This window comes from Coturnix japonica, chromosome 32 (genome assembly GCF_054131305.1).
Source record: "Coturnix japonica strain WE chromosome 32, WE-NBRP24, whole genome shotgun sequence".
NCBI classification, from domain to species: Eukaryota; Metazoa; Chordata; class Aves; order Galliformes; family Phasianidae; genus Coturnix; species Coturnix japonica.
This window is the reverse complement of record NC_140694.1, coordinates 3,490,024-3,508,104: the sequence shown is the minus strand read 5'-3', so window position 1 is coordinate 3,508,104 and position 18,081 is coordinate 3,490,024. Positions and strand designations below refer to the sequence as shown.

The window sequence follows — 18,081 nt, the reverse complement described above, 5'->3', positions numbered from 1 at the left end:
CTCACCTTGAAATCCTCCTGATTTGTCCTCATCTCCTGACCACGGCCTGTGCTCTGTTTTGCAGGCTGATAACATGCGGAAGCCGCAGCTGGTGCGTGCTATGTCATCTTTAAACGTACCAGCGATTGCGGCAGCCCATGTTATTAGGAGCCACGTCGCCCAGGGGCCGGATGAGCTCTCTCTGGAGGTAAGCAGTTCCAGGCGTTCCTTGTTGTTGTGCACAGAGAGTAGTATAGAGTGTGAACGCCTCGGGAATACTCTCATATTTTGTGTCGTAGAAGAAGGCTTTTGTTTTAGCTGTGCTGAAGCTGGGATTGATGTTTCAATCTTTTGCAGGTTGGAGACATCGTGTGCATTGTTGATATGCCACCAAAGGAGATGAGCCCCTGGTGGAGAGGCAAGCGTGGCTTTGAGGTAGGCACACATTTTTGACTAGAGAGCACAGCTTCAGTAGTGTCTAGAATCTCCGGTTGGAGCTGCTCTGCCTGCACAGGATGGCTTCTGGATGCAAACAGTTGCCCTGTGTCGGTGTCAGAGGACCTTCCCTTTGGCTCTGGGCTTGGGCTAATGCCCACCTGTCTTTTTGTTCTTATTACAGGTTGGTTTTTTCCCTGGTGAGTGCGTGGAACTCATCAGGGGAAAACTGCCCGAGTCCATCCTACATTCATTGCCAAAGCCAGGTGCGTATTTTACATTTGACAATGCGGGTTAGTAAAATGGGGTCTGAAGGTGGCTTTCAGGGGGTTCATTAATGCCCGAGTTGAGCAAGCTTAGAAAGAGAACTGCATTAAGCTCCTTGGGCACCTCCAGGGATGGGGAAAATCCGTTCTTGTGTGTCCTTGTTGGGAACATGCTTTCTGTTGTTACGTGTTCTGTTGAATGCGTTGCACTTGGCCTCGTCCAACCGAGCCAAGCCTGATATGAACTTGTTTCTTTGTTTTGTTGCACAGAGCCAAAGAAACGGGGCAAGTTCATCTCCTGCCTTCGTTGCCCGTTGAAGGCCCGCCCCAGGAGAGCGAAGCAGCCTGAGCCTCCAACATTCTCGGGATCCATGTCCCTGCTTGACATCGTTGAGAGGTATTTAGCCAACAGGACTTGAGGGCTGAGCTGTAGGAATGGAAGCATCCTTTGCTGTTTGAAACAGAGCGCTTTTCTAAGCTGTGTTTCAGCAGAAACCAGGCATTGACAGGAACAGGCAACTATTGGCAAGGGTTCGGTGCAGCTCTTCCCTCACCCTGCACCATGACTGACAGCATGCTCTGTTTTCTCTGCAGAATGAGTTCTCCCAGTAAGAGGGCAGAGTCAGCAGCTTGCAGTTGGCGTTCCTGCTTCTGCCTGGGCAAACCTTCCCCTGTGGCCAAACGCCAACTGCAGAGCAGTGCCAGGGAGCCCTCTGAAGCAGAAGTCTTGGTCCTGGCAGGTAAGCATGCAAATCCAGCTTTCAAAACACTGCTTGTCAGCAACACAGGTAGAATTCATGCTTTCAGTGGGCTTGTACATCCTTCTGGCATTCAAGCCTGTGCCTGACATCTTCAGTTGACTCCTGTCTTTCCCAAATGAGTCTCTTGTCAACACAAGAGCTGGACCTGCACGAGGATCACTTTCAAGGCAGTGACACTGTTGCTAGAAGCCTATTTGCTTCTGCCCACCATCACTGCATAGCCAAATGTCAAGAACCTGTTTCATGATTCATCTTGTGAAACTTTGACACTAACTGCTGTGCGTCTACTCCTTCCTAGGTGACCCGAGCCCTTGTATATCTCCAAGACACCGGGCATGTTACGATGCAGCTTCCTGTGATTCCATCAATGAAGAACTGTTACTAAGCACAGGATGCTGCAGTTCAGATGAAAGCCTTCCGTATAACATCAGTTATAAAGAGAAGAATGCCATCATCGTTGAAGCTCTCGTTCATCCCATACCTGCTGAAGCTGCTGACCTGAGCCTGCCAGACTCCTCAGGCACCAGCCTGAACCGAGTGCCTTTCGAGGACAGCCCTGCCCAAGCACAGCACGAGTGCCCCGACAGCAGCACAACCATGCAGGCTCAGGTCAGCATTACAGAGGAGAAGCCAAACATCTTGGAGGGGGAGGTAGAATCAGGCCAAGAGTCCCAGGCTCCGGGCAACAGCACGACTTCTGAGACACTCTCGTCAGACAACAGAGAATGAGTCCCATCTTTCCTCCAGACCTCACACCCCCTCCTTTTTCCTATTGAATAAAGGCACGCTCGTGCTCAATCAACGCCTTGACTGAATTCTGAGTTTTCATTCGCAGAGATTGGGATGAGTACAAGAAACAGCAAGACAGCTCAGCTTGCAACGCTCTGGCTGTGGGGTGCGTGCAGGGACACTGTAACCATACAGGGAAAGGCTTCCACTGCTTCCTCAAGCTGTAGTCCAGCCCTGCTACTGCTCTGTGGCACAAAGCCCTGAGGGATGTTCCATATTGTTAACCTAAGTGAAGCCAGCTTCATGCACTGTGTTTTGTTGTTGCTGGGTGAGAGGGGGATGCACGTTGGTGAGAAGATGAGCATTGCTGGATCTGCCACGAGTGTCCCTTCTGCCTCTAAGAATATGTCCTAAGTAGGATGTGAACACTGCTGGCACTTCCTCATTGCACGTGCTTGGAGGATCTTCAGTTCTTGCACATTCAGGATGTCTGTCAGTGACTACGAGGAAATTCTCAAGTACTAGGAATTCCATGAAACAGTTGGAACGGGTAAGTGTCATCTTTGTACAGAAACAGCACACCTAACAGTCTGTCTCACCACTCTAGAATTAATCTGAGAATAGATTAACAGCTCTTGTCAGTTCTCTAAGTCAGGTTTCATTTGTATAAATTTGAAATTCGTTTTTTAAACCAGTTGGAAATTGTAATATTATATTAGAGAAGAATTCACACTCAACTTTAAGCATCTGTGTTTTGATTTGTAGGTGGTTTTGCAAACGTAAATCTTATGCGGCATCTTCTTACTGGTGAAAAAGTTGCACTAAAAATCATGGAGAAAGTTACTGTAGGGGTAAGCCAAAAGGCATTTAAATATGATAATATCTTCTGTTGGAGTTGTGGAGTTCTCAAGAACACGGGGGCAGGTGGGATGGTACATACGAATGCAGCCTACTGGTCCCATTGCCTTTTGAAAGATGCTGTAGAGCTGGAAAAAGTTTAACAGAGCACCACAAATCTTCTTCCTCGTTGTTCAGAGGGCAGAATTCTCTGGCTGTAAAATGGAGGAAGTTATTACGTTATTACATTACATTACATTATTGTTACATTATTACAGCAACTTTACCAAAATACCAATGAAAATGCTGAATGTTTTACTTTTCATTTTTCACAGCTCTGTTTCAGAATTTCTATGGGAGTGATGTCAGTCATTGCTGAGTTGATGTTGAATTGTGTACTGTCCCGTATGTGCTTGTTATGTTTCACAGCAGTCAGATGTGGTACCTGGTATGTCACAGTAGTTAGCAATCTCATCGCTTGCTTTTATGGTCTCTTAAGGATGACTTGCCTCATGCTAAAACAGAAATTGATGCCATGAAGAACTGAAGTCATCAACATGTTTGCCCATTGGATCACGTAAGAGAGACACCAAAGAAATATTTATAGTCATAGAGGTAAGAAATAGTTTCTGCTTTCTGTGCTGTCATTGTTACTTACCTTTCTCTGATACTCTCTAAATGCATTTTCAGATAACCTTATCTTACAGGGAAGCTGTTTGATTGCATTGTTTCTAAGGACCACCTTTTGGAAGAGGAAGCTCCAGTCTTTTTTTGACATATTGTTTCAGCAATTGCTTATGTTCACAGTCAGGGTTATGCCCAGAGACCTCAAACCAGTGAGCCTGAACTGCAGTCAGTCTTCCATAAATAATAATGAATGTGTTTTTATTTTTCTGTTGGGAGAGAAAGTTACAGTACTCCACTCCATTCCAGTGGATTGCAGGAGAGAACTTAAGGCGGGAGAAGTAACACAAAGTAGAACTAATGGGTTGATTGAATTGATAGAATTATTTACTGAGATAAAGGATAATAGTTATGATGAATGCAAAAGCAATTGCTCACCACCTACCAATCAGTGTCCAGTTAGCCTCCTAGTAGTGGAAGAGATTGACATGAAGTTCTACCCCCTTCAAAACTCCTTCCACAATATGTCATATAGTATGGAATATCCTTTGGCCAGTTTAAGTCAGCTGTCCTAGTTCTGTTCCTTCTCACTTCCTTGGGCTCTCAGCTGAGATTGACTGTGGCTCTGTACAACGCTGCCTGGCAGCAACTGTAAGCATCACTGCGCTATCTCCATTGTTTCTCTAGAATGAAAACGTAGTATTAAATCAGACACTGAAGAAAATAATTCAGTTCCAGCTGAAACTCAGAGAATAACTTGTGCTTAGGATTCTTTCCCTACAGGAAATGTTAGATAATTATTGCTATTTGGTACTGTGTTGTGTAGCTGAGCTGGATTTTGTTATCCTTGAAGAAGTATCTTCCTCTGAAAGGGGAGTAAAACATGATGCTCCTAATGAGCGGAGCAGAGACACAGATCTGATCTGAGTGTTGGTTTCACATTTTTGTGATGCTCTTTGCTGCAGTTTGTATCTCGAGAGAAGCCCTTGTAGTGTCAGTCTGTTGTGTAACCTGCTCTAGTTTTGTGCCTCAAGGAAGAGTGATCCTTTAAACAAATGGTGGCTGTACAGAGGGTATGGGGTGAGATGCATTCCTCTGGCCCCATCCAATGGATTTTCTGTCACTGAAGTCTTGAAGCACAGGTTAGGTACTGGAAGGCTTGAATATTTCCTCACCAATAGGTTAGAGCTTGGCATTTTGTAAGCTGCTGGTATCTCTCAGTAACGCAAATCATTACAGCACGAGCATTTTCCTAGGCATCTTATGAAATCCCTCTATCTAAGGCTACTGGAAGGCACTCTGAACAAAGATCATTCTCCCCAGCTTCTCTTCTCTGAGTGGGAGCTTCAGCCCCCTGCACAGGCTGGAGGTCATCCCCTGAACTTGCTTCAGGTTGTTATCCTTCCTGGCCAAAAACCAGATACAGTATTGTAGATGTGGTCCAGTGAGTGTTGAAGCAGGAATGACTTGTCGTGGTCTGGTTGTGCTGCTTTTTAATGCAGCTGATGATCTTGTTGTACTTCTTTTCTGTCAGAGCACACTGCTGGCTTGCATTCAGCCTGTGGTCTCTCACCACTTGTCCTCCTAGTTCCATACAGTTCGGTCTGTTCATTAAAATGTTTCAGTAAGTTGGTCTGGTCCTACGAAGTTGTATGACTGCAGTAAGCAGTGTACATGGTGCGCTGTGAGTACTGCACACATTCCTCTTGGCAGCTTGTGGAACAGACATTGTGCATTGTTTGGATTGTGTAAGCATTCCTGTTGGTCTCTTGTGATGCTTACCTTCTTAGAGCACCTTTCCTCGTTTGGCTCTACATATTTTGGTACCTTACTTGTTCTGTTTGGCTTAGCAGGGAAGGTCTTCTTCTGAAGCATCCTCAGTCTTGGTCTGGGCAGCATACTTAGAAATGACATGGACGTTACATGAGTGGGTGATCAAAGGGGGAAAGATCTCACCTTTCTGATCTGTTTCCTTTTAGAAGACAGTCCTGGAGAGGATTTGCTTTCCTTGTTTCCTGGAGACTTGGATTCTTAGATGGTTTTGACTGCAGCTATTTCTGATGTTAATTCCTTTTTCTGTACTTTAGTAGCAAAGTGCACGTGGAGTGCTTTGGAATTGTCTGAAGTTGCCAGGTTGCTTGTGATCACATATGTAACGTGGAGTTATGTGTGGTGCCAGTGATAATTCAGTGTGATGAACTTGAAGGCTTTCAGTAGAATTGCAGCCCTAATAGAAACAATGACTTGAACTCTGGAATTCTGTGTAAAATCATTAGCTAGCTTGTGGTCCGGGTCTTCAAACCAAAGGCTATGAGGTGCTGCTCTTGTTGACGCAGGCTGTGAAAGATGACTTGAGCTCTAAGAGTAATTTCCCTTCTGCTCTTGATATGAACGTCAAATCCAAAATTACAGTATTAAGAACATAATATAAAAGTTTTTGCTGCTGGCTTGTGGACCTGCATTAGCTCTTAGCCATAGTTTGGAACTTGCAAAGCAATCTTATTTAGATTTTAGTGATGAAATCTTTTGATGAAATCTTTCTTTTAATTCTGCAAAAGAATCTCAATGGCACATTTCTTTTCAGTCTGAAAAGGCTCTGACATAATGAAGATGTGCCAGACTGCAGCCATGTGCCAGATGTGTTTGGATCCATGGAATTTTCTGATGTAGCTTCAGTGTTTGAAGAATCTCCGCTTGATCTAAATACTCAGAGAACAAAGCAGGTGTGTAAAGATGTAGTGCTAGTTTCTTACAGAAAAAATATAGCACTTAATCCAGAAATTTACTTCTCATTGTATATAGTGCTTACTCCATACTTCAGTATCTAGTAAACCTTGACCGAAGTAAGATACAGATTGAGCAAAGTATGTTAAGCATAAATTTTGGTGCCTTCTACCTGTAGGCCATGGTTCATTTTACAAGAACCCTAACTCCAGTGTTTGGTTTGCACAGAAATAGCAAGCAAGGGAACAAGTAAAGGAGTCAGTGAGGATTTTAAAACGCAATGGAAAGTGATAAGGCACAGTTGATAAGATTTTGGAGTTAGGTTGGATGTACACAGAGCTTTAAAGAGGAAGAATCTTCAGGAATAGTCAGCATGGATTGACCAAGGGCAAATTGTACTTGACCCACCATTGCTAGGTGAGCTTCTGCTTTAAAGCATCAAGCTGCATAAAGAAGGCAGTTTTAAAAGCAAGCTTACCAATTCGTTTTTAACCAGTGATTTTTTCAGGAAGGAAAGCTTATAGATGCTGTTTGCTAATGGAAGATGGAGAGAGGAAAAGCAAGAGAAAGGCATGATGTGTGCATAGCCACCACATCCCATCTGCAGCGTTCTCCCCCTCTGCAAATGAGGAGCAGCTCATCAAGCTTGGCCTGGGCCATGGAAAGGGAGCATGCTAACATCTGGGCCAACCCAAACGAGTTAGTTCTGCAGGTTGGTTGTTTTCTGCTGTTTGTCTCACGTCCTGTTGCTCAGCGGTAGATTTGTTCATGTTCAGTGCCAACAGGAAACACCCAACAGGTGGGGTTTGCGGAGAAAGAGGTCCTGCAGGTCTTGTGTGACACCCATGGAACCGTAGCGAGGCTGCATGTGTGTAAAACACCAGGAATCAACAGAGGTGTGAAGGTGAGCTGTGGGCTGCAGTACCACAGGAAGGGATGTGTGTGCTCTGGGTTTGGATGCTTCTGTGTGTTTTAAGTGACTGAGATACCACTGCTCAGTCTGTTTGAGTGTATAGAAGAAGTGTAACATCCATTCTGATGGAGTATTGTGAACGGAGCCCTGTGGGTTTGAGACCTGCCTTTAAGCTTGTGGGCATCATCCAGGAGTTGGGGATGGGGCAAGGGAAGTTGGGGTGAGGGATGAAGCGTAGGAACAGAAACTTCTTTGGTCCTTATTAACTCCTCCCTTTTTTGATTAGGAATCGATGTGGGTTTCTTTTATAAAGAAACAGACTCATTGTGAAGCCTGTGAATGAATTGATTCACGCCTGCTGATTGGTGCTGTTCTCTACAAGGAGCTTCAGTGGAAATGGACACTTCTGGTCCACTGTCTGGCCCCCTCCTATGTGCTCAGATCAGCCAAGTTGTCAAGGCCTGGCTCTTGGTTGGTGAGTTGTGCCAAGGTCAGAGAGTTGGATTTTCTGGGCTTTGAGACACGTCTTCAAGATGCACATTGTGTTATTTCTGATGTGTTGACCTGTTGAGGTCCAGCCCCAAATGAGGATTCAAGTACTACCACAGCAGGAATGGTTTAGATTGGAACTGGAATGCAGAAGGTTGGAGTCAGCAGGAGCAGGGAATCGATCATCCCCCTGTACTTGGCACTGGTGAGTCCTCACCTTGAGTTCTGTGTTCAGTTCTTGGCCCCTCACTGCAAGAAGGACACCGAAATCCTGGGATATGTCCAAAGAAGAACACTGAAGGTGTGAGGTGTCTAGAGCACAAGTCTTTTAGCAAGCACTATCTTAGAGGCAGCCTTGATTTCTCCAGCTCCAAGCTTTGTGCCACAAGAGCTCTCCTGCTTCTAACTGTGATGTGAGACCGTATGGAAGGCTCTGCAGAAGTCCTTCCTTTTCTTGACTGTATTTTGTGTGGCTTTGGACTTGTTTTCATCTTCCTCAAAGCCCTCTGCCCAATTCTGTGTCCTTCTCTGCAGCCATGAATTCAATATGGAGCAGGTTCCTGAGCTCAGCGTCCAAGACATTCACAGCATGAGCTCCCTGTGTAAGATGTATTTCAGGGAGCTCCTGAACCCTCTGCTGACCGAGCAGCTGTATGCCAGGATCTCTATAAGCTCAGGGCAATGTCTTGGAAATGACACGTACCAGTTCCCTGGCCATCCTGGTTAGTGGTTGTAGCAGTGCCCCAGCTCTGAGGTCTTCTTTCTGTTAGCCCCATGAGTCACGTCTTTGCCACATCCTGCCTCTCACTGATGGCACTTGTGGTGGTGCCAGGAGGTGCTTATTTAAGCTATTCACAATGGTTGTGAGAATTCCTTTTCCTTTGCTGTTCTCCTGCTATTGGTAGAATGGGGTTAATAGCAAAGTGGACTTGGAGACGAATGCCTGCTGCGAGGAGCTGCACTGTGCAATCAGGCTGTAAAGCTGCCCAGTGCTTGCACCGCTTGGCCTTGATGGCACGGGCTGTGTGTATAATCAGGAGGGGTGTTAACTCTTTGAAAGGGCCGATAATATCAGTTCAAGAGGAAATGGTTTTATGTTGAAAGAGGGAAGATTAACGTTGGATGTTAGGGGAAAGTTCTTTACTAGGAGAGTGCTGAGGTCCTGGAACAGGCTGCCCAGGGACGTTGTGGATCCCCCATCCGTAGAGGTGTCCAAGGCCAGGTTAGATGTGGCCCTGGACAGCCTGGTCTAGTAAATGTGGAAGATAGGTGGCCCTGCCAGGCAGGGGGAGTGGAGCTTCATTATCCTTGAGGTCCCTTCCAACCCGGGTCATTCTGTGTTTCTGTGTTCCCCAGATGCCTCTTGGAAGGCATCAAGTCTGCCTCAGTGCTGACCACCAGTGCACTGTCCCCATGGGACTTAATAAGACACTTGATTTCTCTGGCAGGGATCTGCTCGGTGATAAACATGCATGCTAAGAACTTAGCGATAGTGTGGGCTCCAAACCTCTTAAGGTAAACTTCTTCTTCCATTTCAACACGATGCTTAGTTCTGCTGTCCCCCAACCCAGGTGCACAATTTCTAGATGACAGTTTCTACTCACTTGTTTAGCTGGGACTGCTGTGTCTCTGATCATCCAGGAGAATTAGTGGCATCACATCAGTGGCATCGCTGTTTGCCCACTGCGGAAGTCTCCAGAGCCCAGCTTGACAGTTTTTGGCTACAGAAATTCAGACTTGGGGAAGTGACCTCGGGGAAATGACTTGTAAGATCTGCCTTTTCTTCAGATCCCAGCAGAGCCAATCTTCCTGCGCCAGCAAAGCTGCTTGCATGGAGCTGCAGATACAGTCAGCTGTTGTGGAATTACTCATCAGCCACACAGATGTCATCTTCTGCTCCAAATCCACACCAGCCATGGGAGAGGGAGTAGGTGAGCATCTTCCTCCATTAGCTTGATCTTGATCTGACAGCTTCATCCAATCCAGGGCTTCTCCAAGACCTTTGAAAATTCTATTACTGTTGAGGAGACAGCAGGCTTCTGGGCTTAGATTAGAATATGGTGCCCCATTCCTGGATCCTTAGTGTGTCCAAACACAAACCTTACATGGAGAAAACCATCACTGCTGTTAAGATTTTTTGCAAGCAGTTGAAGCTTGATTGAAATGTGGCAGCAAAGCTTTCTGAAATCCCAGACCCCTAGTTTTTCTAGGATTTTTGTTTGCCTGTTTTTGATACAGTGAGCTGCTCTTAATTGTGGCTGTGTCCTTTGCCACGAGCATACCTCTGAGCACACGGTTATTTTGAGCTCCTCTTCTTCCAGTGTCTCGGATAAGCAAGTCTGAGAGAAATGCAGAACTGGGATGGCTGTGCTGCTGCTTCCTCCTCCATCTCACCTGTGGTTTTCCCTTGCAGGGCACAGTTCTCTGCCTGGGCCCAAGTCTGTGTGGGTGTCTCCATCCACAAAGCTGCTCACCGTGCAGGAGGCACAGGCTGAGAGGAGAGGCCAGAGCAGCTCTCCTGTTGCAACACGGAGCAGCAAGATACAAGTGGAGGAAGGGCCTGCAGCTGTACTGAGGAACTTCAACGCAATCATTGATTTTCCATCTGAAAGGTAAAGAAAGAGGAATTCCCTTTCCAGCCCCTATCATCATTGTTCAGGTGATTTCTATTGGTTTATTTTTTGTCCATTATATCTCCAAGCACTCAACTAAAAAACAGTTGCACTATGGGCTCAGTTCAGCCACACAAGGTGCCTTTCCTTCCTGGTTGGGCAGGCAGTCACAAGATGCAGAAAGCCACGCTGGTGTCTATCCTGGCCTGTGCTGCCTGTACCTGGAAACACTGGGGTTTTCCAGATTTCAGGGCCACGCACCTGAAACCAATTGCGCTTCTCCTGTAAGCAGAGCTGTTGGTCGGACTTGCTGGCACTAGAAATTAAAGATGGCAGTGAGCTGAGGCCAAGGAGGTGTTAACGTAAGAGTCAGAGATGCTTTTGAGCTTCCCTTATGGCTGCACCATTTTCTCAGAAAGCAGTTACGCCTGCCAGCTCCTGTCCTGCTGCTGAGCCTTTGCTCACATGCTCCGCATCTTGCTTGACACGGTTGAGAGGAATGTAGCCAGCAGGACTTGAGGGCTGAGCTGTAGGAATGGAAGCATCCTCTGCTGTTTGAAACAGAGGGCGTTTCTAAGCTGTGTTTCAGCAGTAAGCAGGCAGTGCCAGGAGTAGGGAACTGCTGGCAAGGGCTCGGTGCAGCTCTTCCCTCACCCTGCACCACGACTGCTCTGTTTTCTCTGCAGACCATGTTCTCCCGGCAAGAGGAAGGAATCACCTGCTGGCAGTTGGTGTTCCTGTTTCTGCCTGCGCAAACGATCCCATATGGCCAAACACCAATTGCAGAGCAGTGCCAGGGAGCCTTCCAAAGCAGAACGCGTGGTCCTGGCAGGTAAGGGTGCAAATCCAGCTTTCAAAGCACTGCTTGTCAGCAACATGGGTAGAATTCATGCTTTCAGTGGGCTTGTACCTCCTTCTGGCGTTCAAGCCCATACCTGACATCTTCAGCTGACCCCTGTTTTCCCAAAGGATGAAAAAGGCTTTCTCTGAAGCCTTTGCCTCCATGGGCAGAGGAAGTTGGATGCTAACCCCTGTGTATCCACTCCTTCCTAGGTGAATCGAGCTCTTGTGAACCCAGAAGAGCCAGGTCAAGTGCTGATTGCTCAGAGAGTGCTTCCATCAACAGAGACCTCATGGGAAGCACAAGTTGCTGCAATTCAAATGAGAGCCTCCCGTGTGCCAGCAGCGACGGAGAGCAGGAGGTCATTGTTCAGGCACTCATTTCTCCCAGCTCTGCTGAAGGGGCTGATCTGAGCCTGCCAGAAAACACAGTCACCAGCCTGGACTGTGGCCTGGTGCCTTTGCAGAGCAGCCCAGACCAAACACAACCCGAGTGCCCCAACAGCGGCACCTCCAAGCAGGACGAAGTCACTGTCACTGAGGAGCAGCCGAGCCTCTTGGAGGGGGACTTGGAGTCAGGCCTCCAGTCCCAGGCACCCGGCAGCAGCACGAGCTCCGAGCCACTCTCTCCTCAACAGCAAAGGATGAGTCCTGTCTTTCCAAGTGACTAAAGGCACGCTCATGCTCAGTCAACGGGATGGGGTGTTGGAAGAAGAAATGCTTAGAAGAGAAAATTTCCAGTGTTCATTTTAAAATATGGCATTTTTAAAAAGAGAAGAAGATAGAATAAGCAGATGTTGACAGATTAAGGGCACCTCATCAAATTTTGGGAAAGTCCATCTTGAGGAAACTTGGATAAGAGCAGAAAATAACTGTTTATGGATATACCCAATCACTAAAAATACCACCCTGAGTGCCAGCTCATGGCCCCAGACCCTTTTCTTCATTTCAAGAGCTGTCATCACAGAGGGCATCTTCCTGAGCTGGAGACCCTGAAGTAAAAGAATCCTTGGTCCTCAGTTAGTCCATGTAACTGATTTGCCTCGGAGCTGTGAACGTCACGGTGCACTGCTGAAAAACTGGCAGAGTTCCCCTGGAAACCCTGATTTGAATTCAGCAAAGTTCATCAAATCCAACAAGATTCAGAGGAAATGTTACAGGAACAACGAGTTGATATTTTCTCTGAAACTTCCTGGTAGGAGCACTAGAAATGTGGTCAGAAGTCTTTGTGGCATATGTAGGCCTCTTTTAAGAGATCAACATCACCTTTTGCAAAACAGAAAGATGTGGTGATTCATTCACATGAATACTGTGTCTGAACTCCACTTGTACCTGCCAAAGATCCTGCTACCTTCTCAGCTCAGTGAAGATTTGGCCTGCTGTCTGCCCTGAATTATGGTATGGTCTTACCAGATTTTCCGAGTGAAATAACACATGACCAAACACTGCTCCTACTTCAGAATATATCCTGAGTTCATCCCACCTAATACAGACAGAATCATCTTATGCTCTGTTATTAGAGTATGAGAGATGGTTTGCATTGTTGACTAAACATACTTTTAGCACCATAGAACCATAGAATATCCCAGTTTGGAAGGAACCCAAAAAGATCATCAAGTACAACTCCTGGATCCACACAGGACTACCCAAAAATCAGACCCTGTGTCTGAGAGCACTGTCCAAAATACTTCCTGAAATCTGGCAAGCTCAGTGCTGTGACTACTTAATCTGGGGAGGCTGTTCCAGGGCCTAATCACCCTAAATCTTACTTCACTGATTCCTGAGAATTTCTTGGATGACCACGTTCCTATGTCATATGTATCCAGGTTAGATTGCATGAACCAAGCAGATCAATGTGATCTCATCCTCAACAATTTTGCATAAACCTAAAAGCACTGAGTTTTGTAAATGGGAAAGAAACACAAAGCAGACGCAGTTCTTATTCAAACTATAAAATGTCTAGGTGTTTCATGGGAAAAATAAATTTATATTGAACATATTTATATGTAAATTTTATTGTACAATAGAAATAAAAGAACATTAAAAACAATGAGAAACGTGCTGTTGTTTTATTCGTCTTCACAATGATGATGAAGAAAATTAAGTACAGAAGGATTTGGCCCAATATTCACTGACTTGTGTTGTCCCAGATTAGACTTCTCTAAGTGTAAACTCAGAGACCGAAACTACTGTCTTGATGTTCAGATGTCCTTTGCCCAAACCAGTGGGGTTGCTCAGGTGTGTATAGGTCTGTGGGTATGTGTGCAAGGACGAGCATGCACATATATGTGTGTGCACAGGGGTGTGCAGAGTGTTGGAGCTGCACAAGGACATTGTGGTACCGGTGTGTGCGTGCACTTTGGGAGTGAAAGGAAGGGGTTACACATGTGTGTCTAATGTCTGGACTGTGGCAGCAAAGAGGCTGCAGTGTTGTTCTCTGTAGGAAGAGGCCAGTAGTTGCCCCATGTCAGACAGAACCAGTTCAAGTGCTGGCCAAAGCTGAGTCAAGGAGTGATGCTGCTGGCACTTCTGTGATAACTTTGTTAAGGAAGGTTCAAACCACTGCATAGCATATGTGAGAGCTATGAGCAAGAATGGTGTGAGACAAACAGCCCTGCAGTCACCAAGGTCAGTGAAGAAGGAGGAGAGGAGGCTTAGTGGACATGGTGGTGATGGACTGATGATTGGGCTGGATGATCTAAGTGGTCTTTTCCAGCTCTCATGATTCTATCATTCTGTGACAGGTGATGTTAGTTTTGTTGACAGGTTCAGCAAGGTGAACTGGGACCAGAGGTACATCCCAAAACCTTTGAGTTGCTGGACTGGAGATAATCTTCCCAAAATAACTAATGAAAATAGTAGAACCATAAAAGGAATTTCTTTCTCACTACGAGAAAAAGGGAGGGATCCTTTGGCTAATGAAGGCCTGATTTGGCAAAGCCAGAGACAGTTTGCTTTGCACCACATTTATTTGACTTTCCAGAATGGTGTACTTACTTTCCAGGTATTTCTAAACAGTGGTTTTTTATTTACAAACATGGCTAACAGCAGGTTAAAAATTCTTTTCTTGTTTCCTTTCTGCTAAGAATGAATGAATTTAATGTAGTCTTTTTCGTGCTTCCTTCTTTACAAAGGAGACAGCTGCTGCATCATGGTAAACAAACATTCAGATGGTTTGGAGAACAAGTCCTTACACAGACTACAGTGTACAGCAACATGCAAGACATTCATTCAGCCTCCAAACACTTCTCCCTGTTGACCAATTCAGAACATATTAAACCATTTAAGAAGGGCATTAAGCTTTAGAGTAGATGGGATGTTTTATACCTTGTAGTTTTCTCCAGCTCCCATAGTAAGCAAGGAAAAACAGAACAATAGTAATAAAAACATACACACACAAAGCAAACAAACAAACAAACAAACAAGCAAAAAACACTGACAGAAAAAGAATATACCTCCCAGGGTGTCAGGATCCTTTATATCTAATCCTCAAGGCAGAGGATGAAAGCTTTGTCTTTTCTAGGTAACTTGTGGCTAAGACTGGGAGCTGGGAGGACTTTATACTTTTCCTGACCAGGTGCTATGTAAACTAAATACAGAAAATAGTCAAATAACTATAACATATATAACATATATATTTATATGTAGGTATTTTAAAATCCCAGACCTTAAGCCTGAAGTTCCTTGAATGACTGGAGCTTTTAAATAGTGTTTTGATAGAAATTCTCTCAGCTGTCTAAGAGTGCAGCTGGTCAAATCCACAAGCAAGCACGAACGATAAGCTTCATTTATAAGAGCAAACACAGAAGAACAACATGGAGGGAATAGTTCTTAGTTTCTTGAGTGAACTAACCCAGGCACCGTGTAGCCTCTACTATTGCTGTTCCTGAAGGAGAATCTGTTACTCCCTTTATTTCTGAGCTTCACCCACCTCTACCACCTCTCACAAGAAGTGTGTTTTGGGGGAATATTCATATGGAGTCGAAAGGAGCTGGCTGTTCTATCCAATCAAGAATGGGAAGGCATATGACCTGTAGATTAGAAGATAATCCAAATATGTCACAAGAAATCTCTCCATTTATTTTAACAGCTCACTTGGAAGCTGTGGAAGAATTATCACCTATTTATAAACAAGATAGTGAGAGATAAAATTCCATTGTACAGTGAAATCCATGAGATAACAAAGACAGAAAGTCAGTAAGTCCATCTGCCACAGCAAGCTCTGAGCTGGAAGCACTGATCTCAGACGCATATCAGCTACCATTTAGTTATGCTAACTGCATGTTTATACCACCTGTGCATATAGACCTGGTATGGCTGAGTCCCCAAGCATTAGCAGGGAGAGCGAAAATGACTTTGTAATATTATATTGGTGCTTAGAAATTCAATTTGAATATTGCTCCCAACATTTATCTAGTTCCTTCCGTTGCTCCTTGTGGGGCATATTCTCCAAGCCCTTCACAAGCCTTGTTCAAGTCATTAATCTCTGGACAACTACATGCCTGCAGCTCCCCTCGGGAATTCCTTAAAGCTGCAGTGAGACAAGGGACACAAGAGAAACTTTGCTATGCACAGCAGGCTGAGCCCTCCTGCAGTCCCAGCTATGGAGTGCTCTGCACAATCTGTCTCTTTTTGTTCCTGATGTGCAGAGGTTTGATCTGCTTTTGCACGAGCAAGAGAGAAGTGGCACCTCACACTTATATTTCTGAATATTCTTGCTGCATTCAGTGGGATGTAAGCAATAAATAAATAAACAAAATAAAAATATTATTGCTTTGGTTCTCAAAAAAAAAAAAAAAAAGAACTGCCCAGCTTAATTTTGCTCCAGATCCTTCACTGCTTTGTTGCCTTTCACTGGACAAGATTTAGGGCCTCAATATCTTTCTTAGAGTGAGGGGTCCAAAACAGAACACTGATAAACAGACCGGTACTGTGATCAATAGAACTTGAGGAAGAAATTCATCTTTCATGAGGAGCTCCTCTTTGCACAGCACCAGGAACTAAGACAGGTGTTTGATTATTTCCTGCTATGAGGCAAAGATGGATCAGCAGATACAGCTGGAATCTATCTCTCACCTCCCCACTTTATTCCCCACCTTCAATTCTTTTTGGAAAGGAAATGCTGCAAATCTGGACTTATTTGGGAAATCACCGTGCACACAATGAAGTGAGAAAGCACCGTGCACATGAACAAGGCAAGATCCTGGATCAAGCTTTCAGTGGAAGGGAAATGCCTGAAAGGATTGAGCAAAGTCCTGGCGAAAAATACCTGGGGTTCCTGTTGGTGGGAAGCTGAACATGAGCCAGCAGTGTGCTCTCACAGCACAGAAAGTTAACCATATCCTGGGCTGCATCAAAAGAAGCACGGCCAGCAGGGCAAAGGAGGCGATCCTGCCCCTCTACTCTGTGCTGATGAGGCCTCATCTGGAGTACTGCATCCAGATGCAGAGTCCTCAGTACAGGAGAGACATGGACCTGTTGGAGCATGGACAGGTCACTGATACATGCCATAGAACTGATTCAAGGGCTGGAACACCTCTCCTATGAGGACAGGCTGAAAGAGCTGGGGCTGTTCAGCCTGGAGTACAAAAGGCTCCACGGTGACCTGAGAGCAGCCATGAAATCTTTAACAGGGGAAAGGAGAAAGAAATACAAATAAAAGAGATTTCCATTAGGATATTTAGCAACACAGTCAGTAAGGGAACTTCTTAAAGGCACAGATGATTTGCAGTTGCCCATCCCTCAGTGAGCTTCTTCTTCTAACTAGCCAAGAATGCCTTCAGCAAAGGAGTCATTGTATGAACTGGGCATCCTGGGATCCCACCTTTACTCAATAGGAGCAAGTCAAGTGCATTAGTAAACAACCCAGAAAACATTTACTTTTAGCTGGGGGAAATGCCATGAGCCCCGAAGCCAGTCCAGTTCTCATAAGGTCTTCCATAAATTAAAGTCACACCTACTGCAAGATGAAAAGTATTCAACCAAGATGAACCACACAAAAGCAGAGCAGGATGGAGCAGGTTTGCACAGGGCCACACATTCTTTCTCTGCTCTCGGTTCCACCTCCACGATTAGTCAGTTCTGCTCTGATGGATAGAAACGTGATTTCTTGATTATTTTTCTTCCAGAAAGTTATATTTTAATGAAATATGGTAATAGGAAAGTTTCTTTGTTTCATAGGTTTGTCTTCTGGAAAGGAAGCCTAGGGAGACACACAGACTGATCATTGGTTTAATGGTATGGGCACTGGCTGAAATGAGAACCTGTCCTTCCCTATCTTCAAATCTTAACAGGAGGCAGGAACTGGCATTTTCTTATGAACTCTCCTTTTCCTCCAGGATATCAAATGGTGTTTTACTTTTAATATGGAAAAGAATCAATATTTGATGTCTTCCACTTTTGATAGAAGGGATTTCTGCATTTCAGGACAGCACCTTGGCTTGTAGAGAATGCAGGAGACAAGTTCCGTGTAGCCTTCATGAAATGTCCTTGCACAACCAATCTAATGGCCAACTTTGATAACTCTGTGAATCCTGCTCTTCTCCAAGTGGATTGTACTGGAAATAAAAATAAAAAGAGTAAGAACTACACTGCTGACTGGACAAGCTTGAGAGAGCTTCTGACACCCACAGATCTGATCCACATCCCTTCACTACAGAGTCACCCTCAGTCTCACAGTGGTTGATCCTCAGCTTCAGGAAATCTCTCCCTCCTTCCACAGGTCTACTTTTCTTTATAGACAGAAACATCTGAAGTCAAGATGTCATTGCTCTCGTTACCCCTGAAGGCAGGAAATTACTTCTTGTGATGGTGCATATGGTAAAACGTCATTTCTCTCATTCAGTGCTTTGCATTTACTTTACCTTTCTGTG

The 18,081-nt window shown here is 45.1% G+C and overlaps 2 protein-coding genes across 12 annotated transcripts; both read left to right on the top strand.

Annotated features, from left to right (window-relative positions):
- The first annotated feature begins 68 nt into the window (after positions 1-68).
- On the top strand, positions 69-2,322 carry LOC146755493 (rho GTPase-activating protein 32-like). The gene is made up of 3 exons (XM_085525457.1): positions 69-680; positions 951-1,420; positions 1,740-2,322. The coding sequence occupies exons 2-3, from the start codon at positions 1,243-1,245 to the stop codon at positions 2,168-2,170; spliced, it is 609 nt and encodes a 202-aa protein (XP_085381583.1). The 5' UTR covers positions 69-680; positions 951-1,242; the 3' UTR covers positions 2,171-2,322.
- Positions 2,323-3,228: 906 nt separating this feature from the next.
- On the top strand, positions 3,229-13,259 carry LOC146755492 (rho GTPase-activating protein 32-like). 11 transcript variants are annotated; one of them, XM_085525449.1, is made up of 7 exons: positions 3,229-3,622; positions 6,216-6,354; positions 6,864-7,259; positions 7,555-9,688; positions 10,171-10,369; positions 11,056-11,201; positions 11,423-13,259. In XM_085525449.1, exons 4-7 carry the CDS (start codon positions 9,517-9,519, stop codon positions 11,878-11,880), a joined length of 975 nt encoding a protein of 324 aa, XP_085381575.1. In that variant the 5' UTR covers positions 3,229-3,622; positions 6,216-6,354; positions 6,864-7,259; positions 7,555-9,516; the 3' UTR covers positions 11,881-13,259. The 11 variants fall into 11 exon arrangements, with proteins under 11 accessions (XP_085381575.1, XP_085381577.1, XP_085381572.1 ...); XM_085525451.1 differs by having other exon boundaries at positions 6,852-7,259; XM_085525446.1 differs by having other exon boundaries at positions 6,584-7,259.
- The last annotated feature ends 4,822 nt before the right edge of the window (positions 13,260-18,081 follow it).

Excerpts from the sequence above, each read along its gene's own strand:
- LOC146755492 (XM_085525449.1), top strand. The coding sequence starts at position 9,517 with ATGACTTGTAAGATCTGCCTTTTCTTCAGATCCCAGCAGAGCCAATCT. Across the intron at positions 10,370-11,055 it reads ATTGATTTTCCATCTGAAAG|ACCATGTTCTCCCGGCAAGA; the intron begins GTAAAGAAAGAG and ends TTTTCTCTGCAG. Across the intron at positions 11,202-11,422 it reads AGAACGCGTGGTCCTGGCAG|GTGAATCGAGCTCTTGTGAA; the intron begins GTAAGGGTGCAA and ends ACTCCTTCCTAG.
- LOC146755493 (XM_085525457.1), top strand. The coding sequence starts at position 1,243 with ATGACTGACAGCATGCTCTGTTTTCTCTGCAGAATGAGTTCTCCCAGT. Across the intron at positions 1,421-1,739 it reads AGAAGTCTTGGTCCTGGCAG|GTGACCCGAGCCCTTGTATA; the intron begins GTAAGCATGCAA and ends ACTCCTTCCTAG.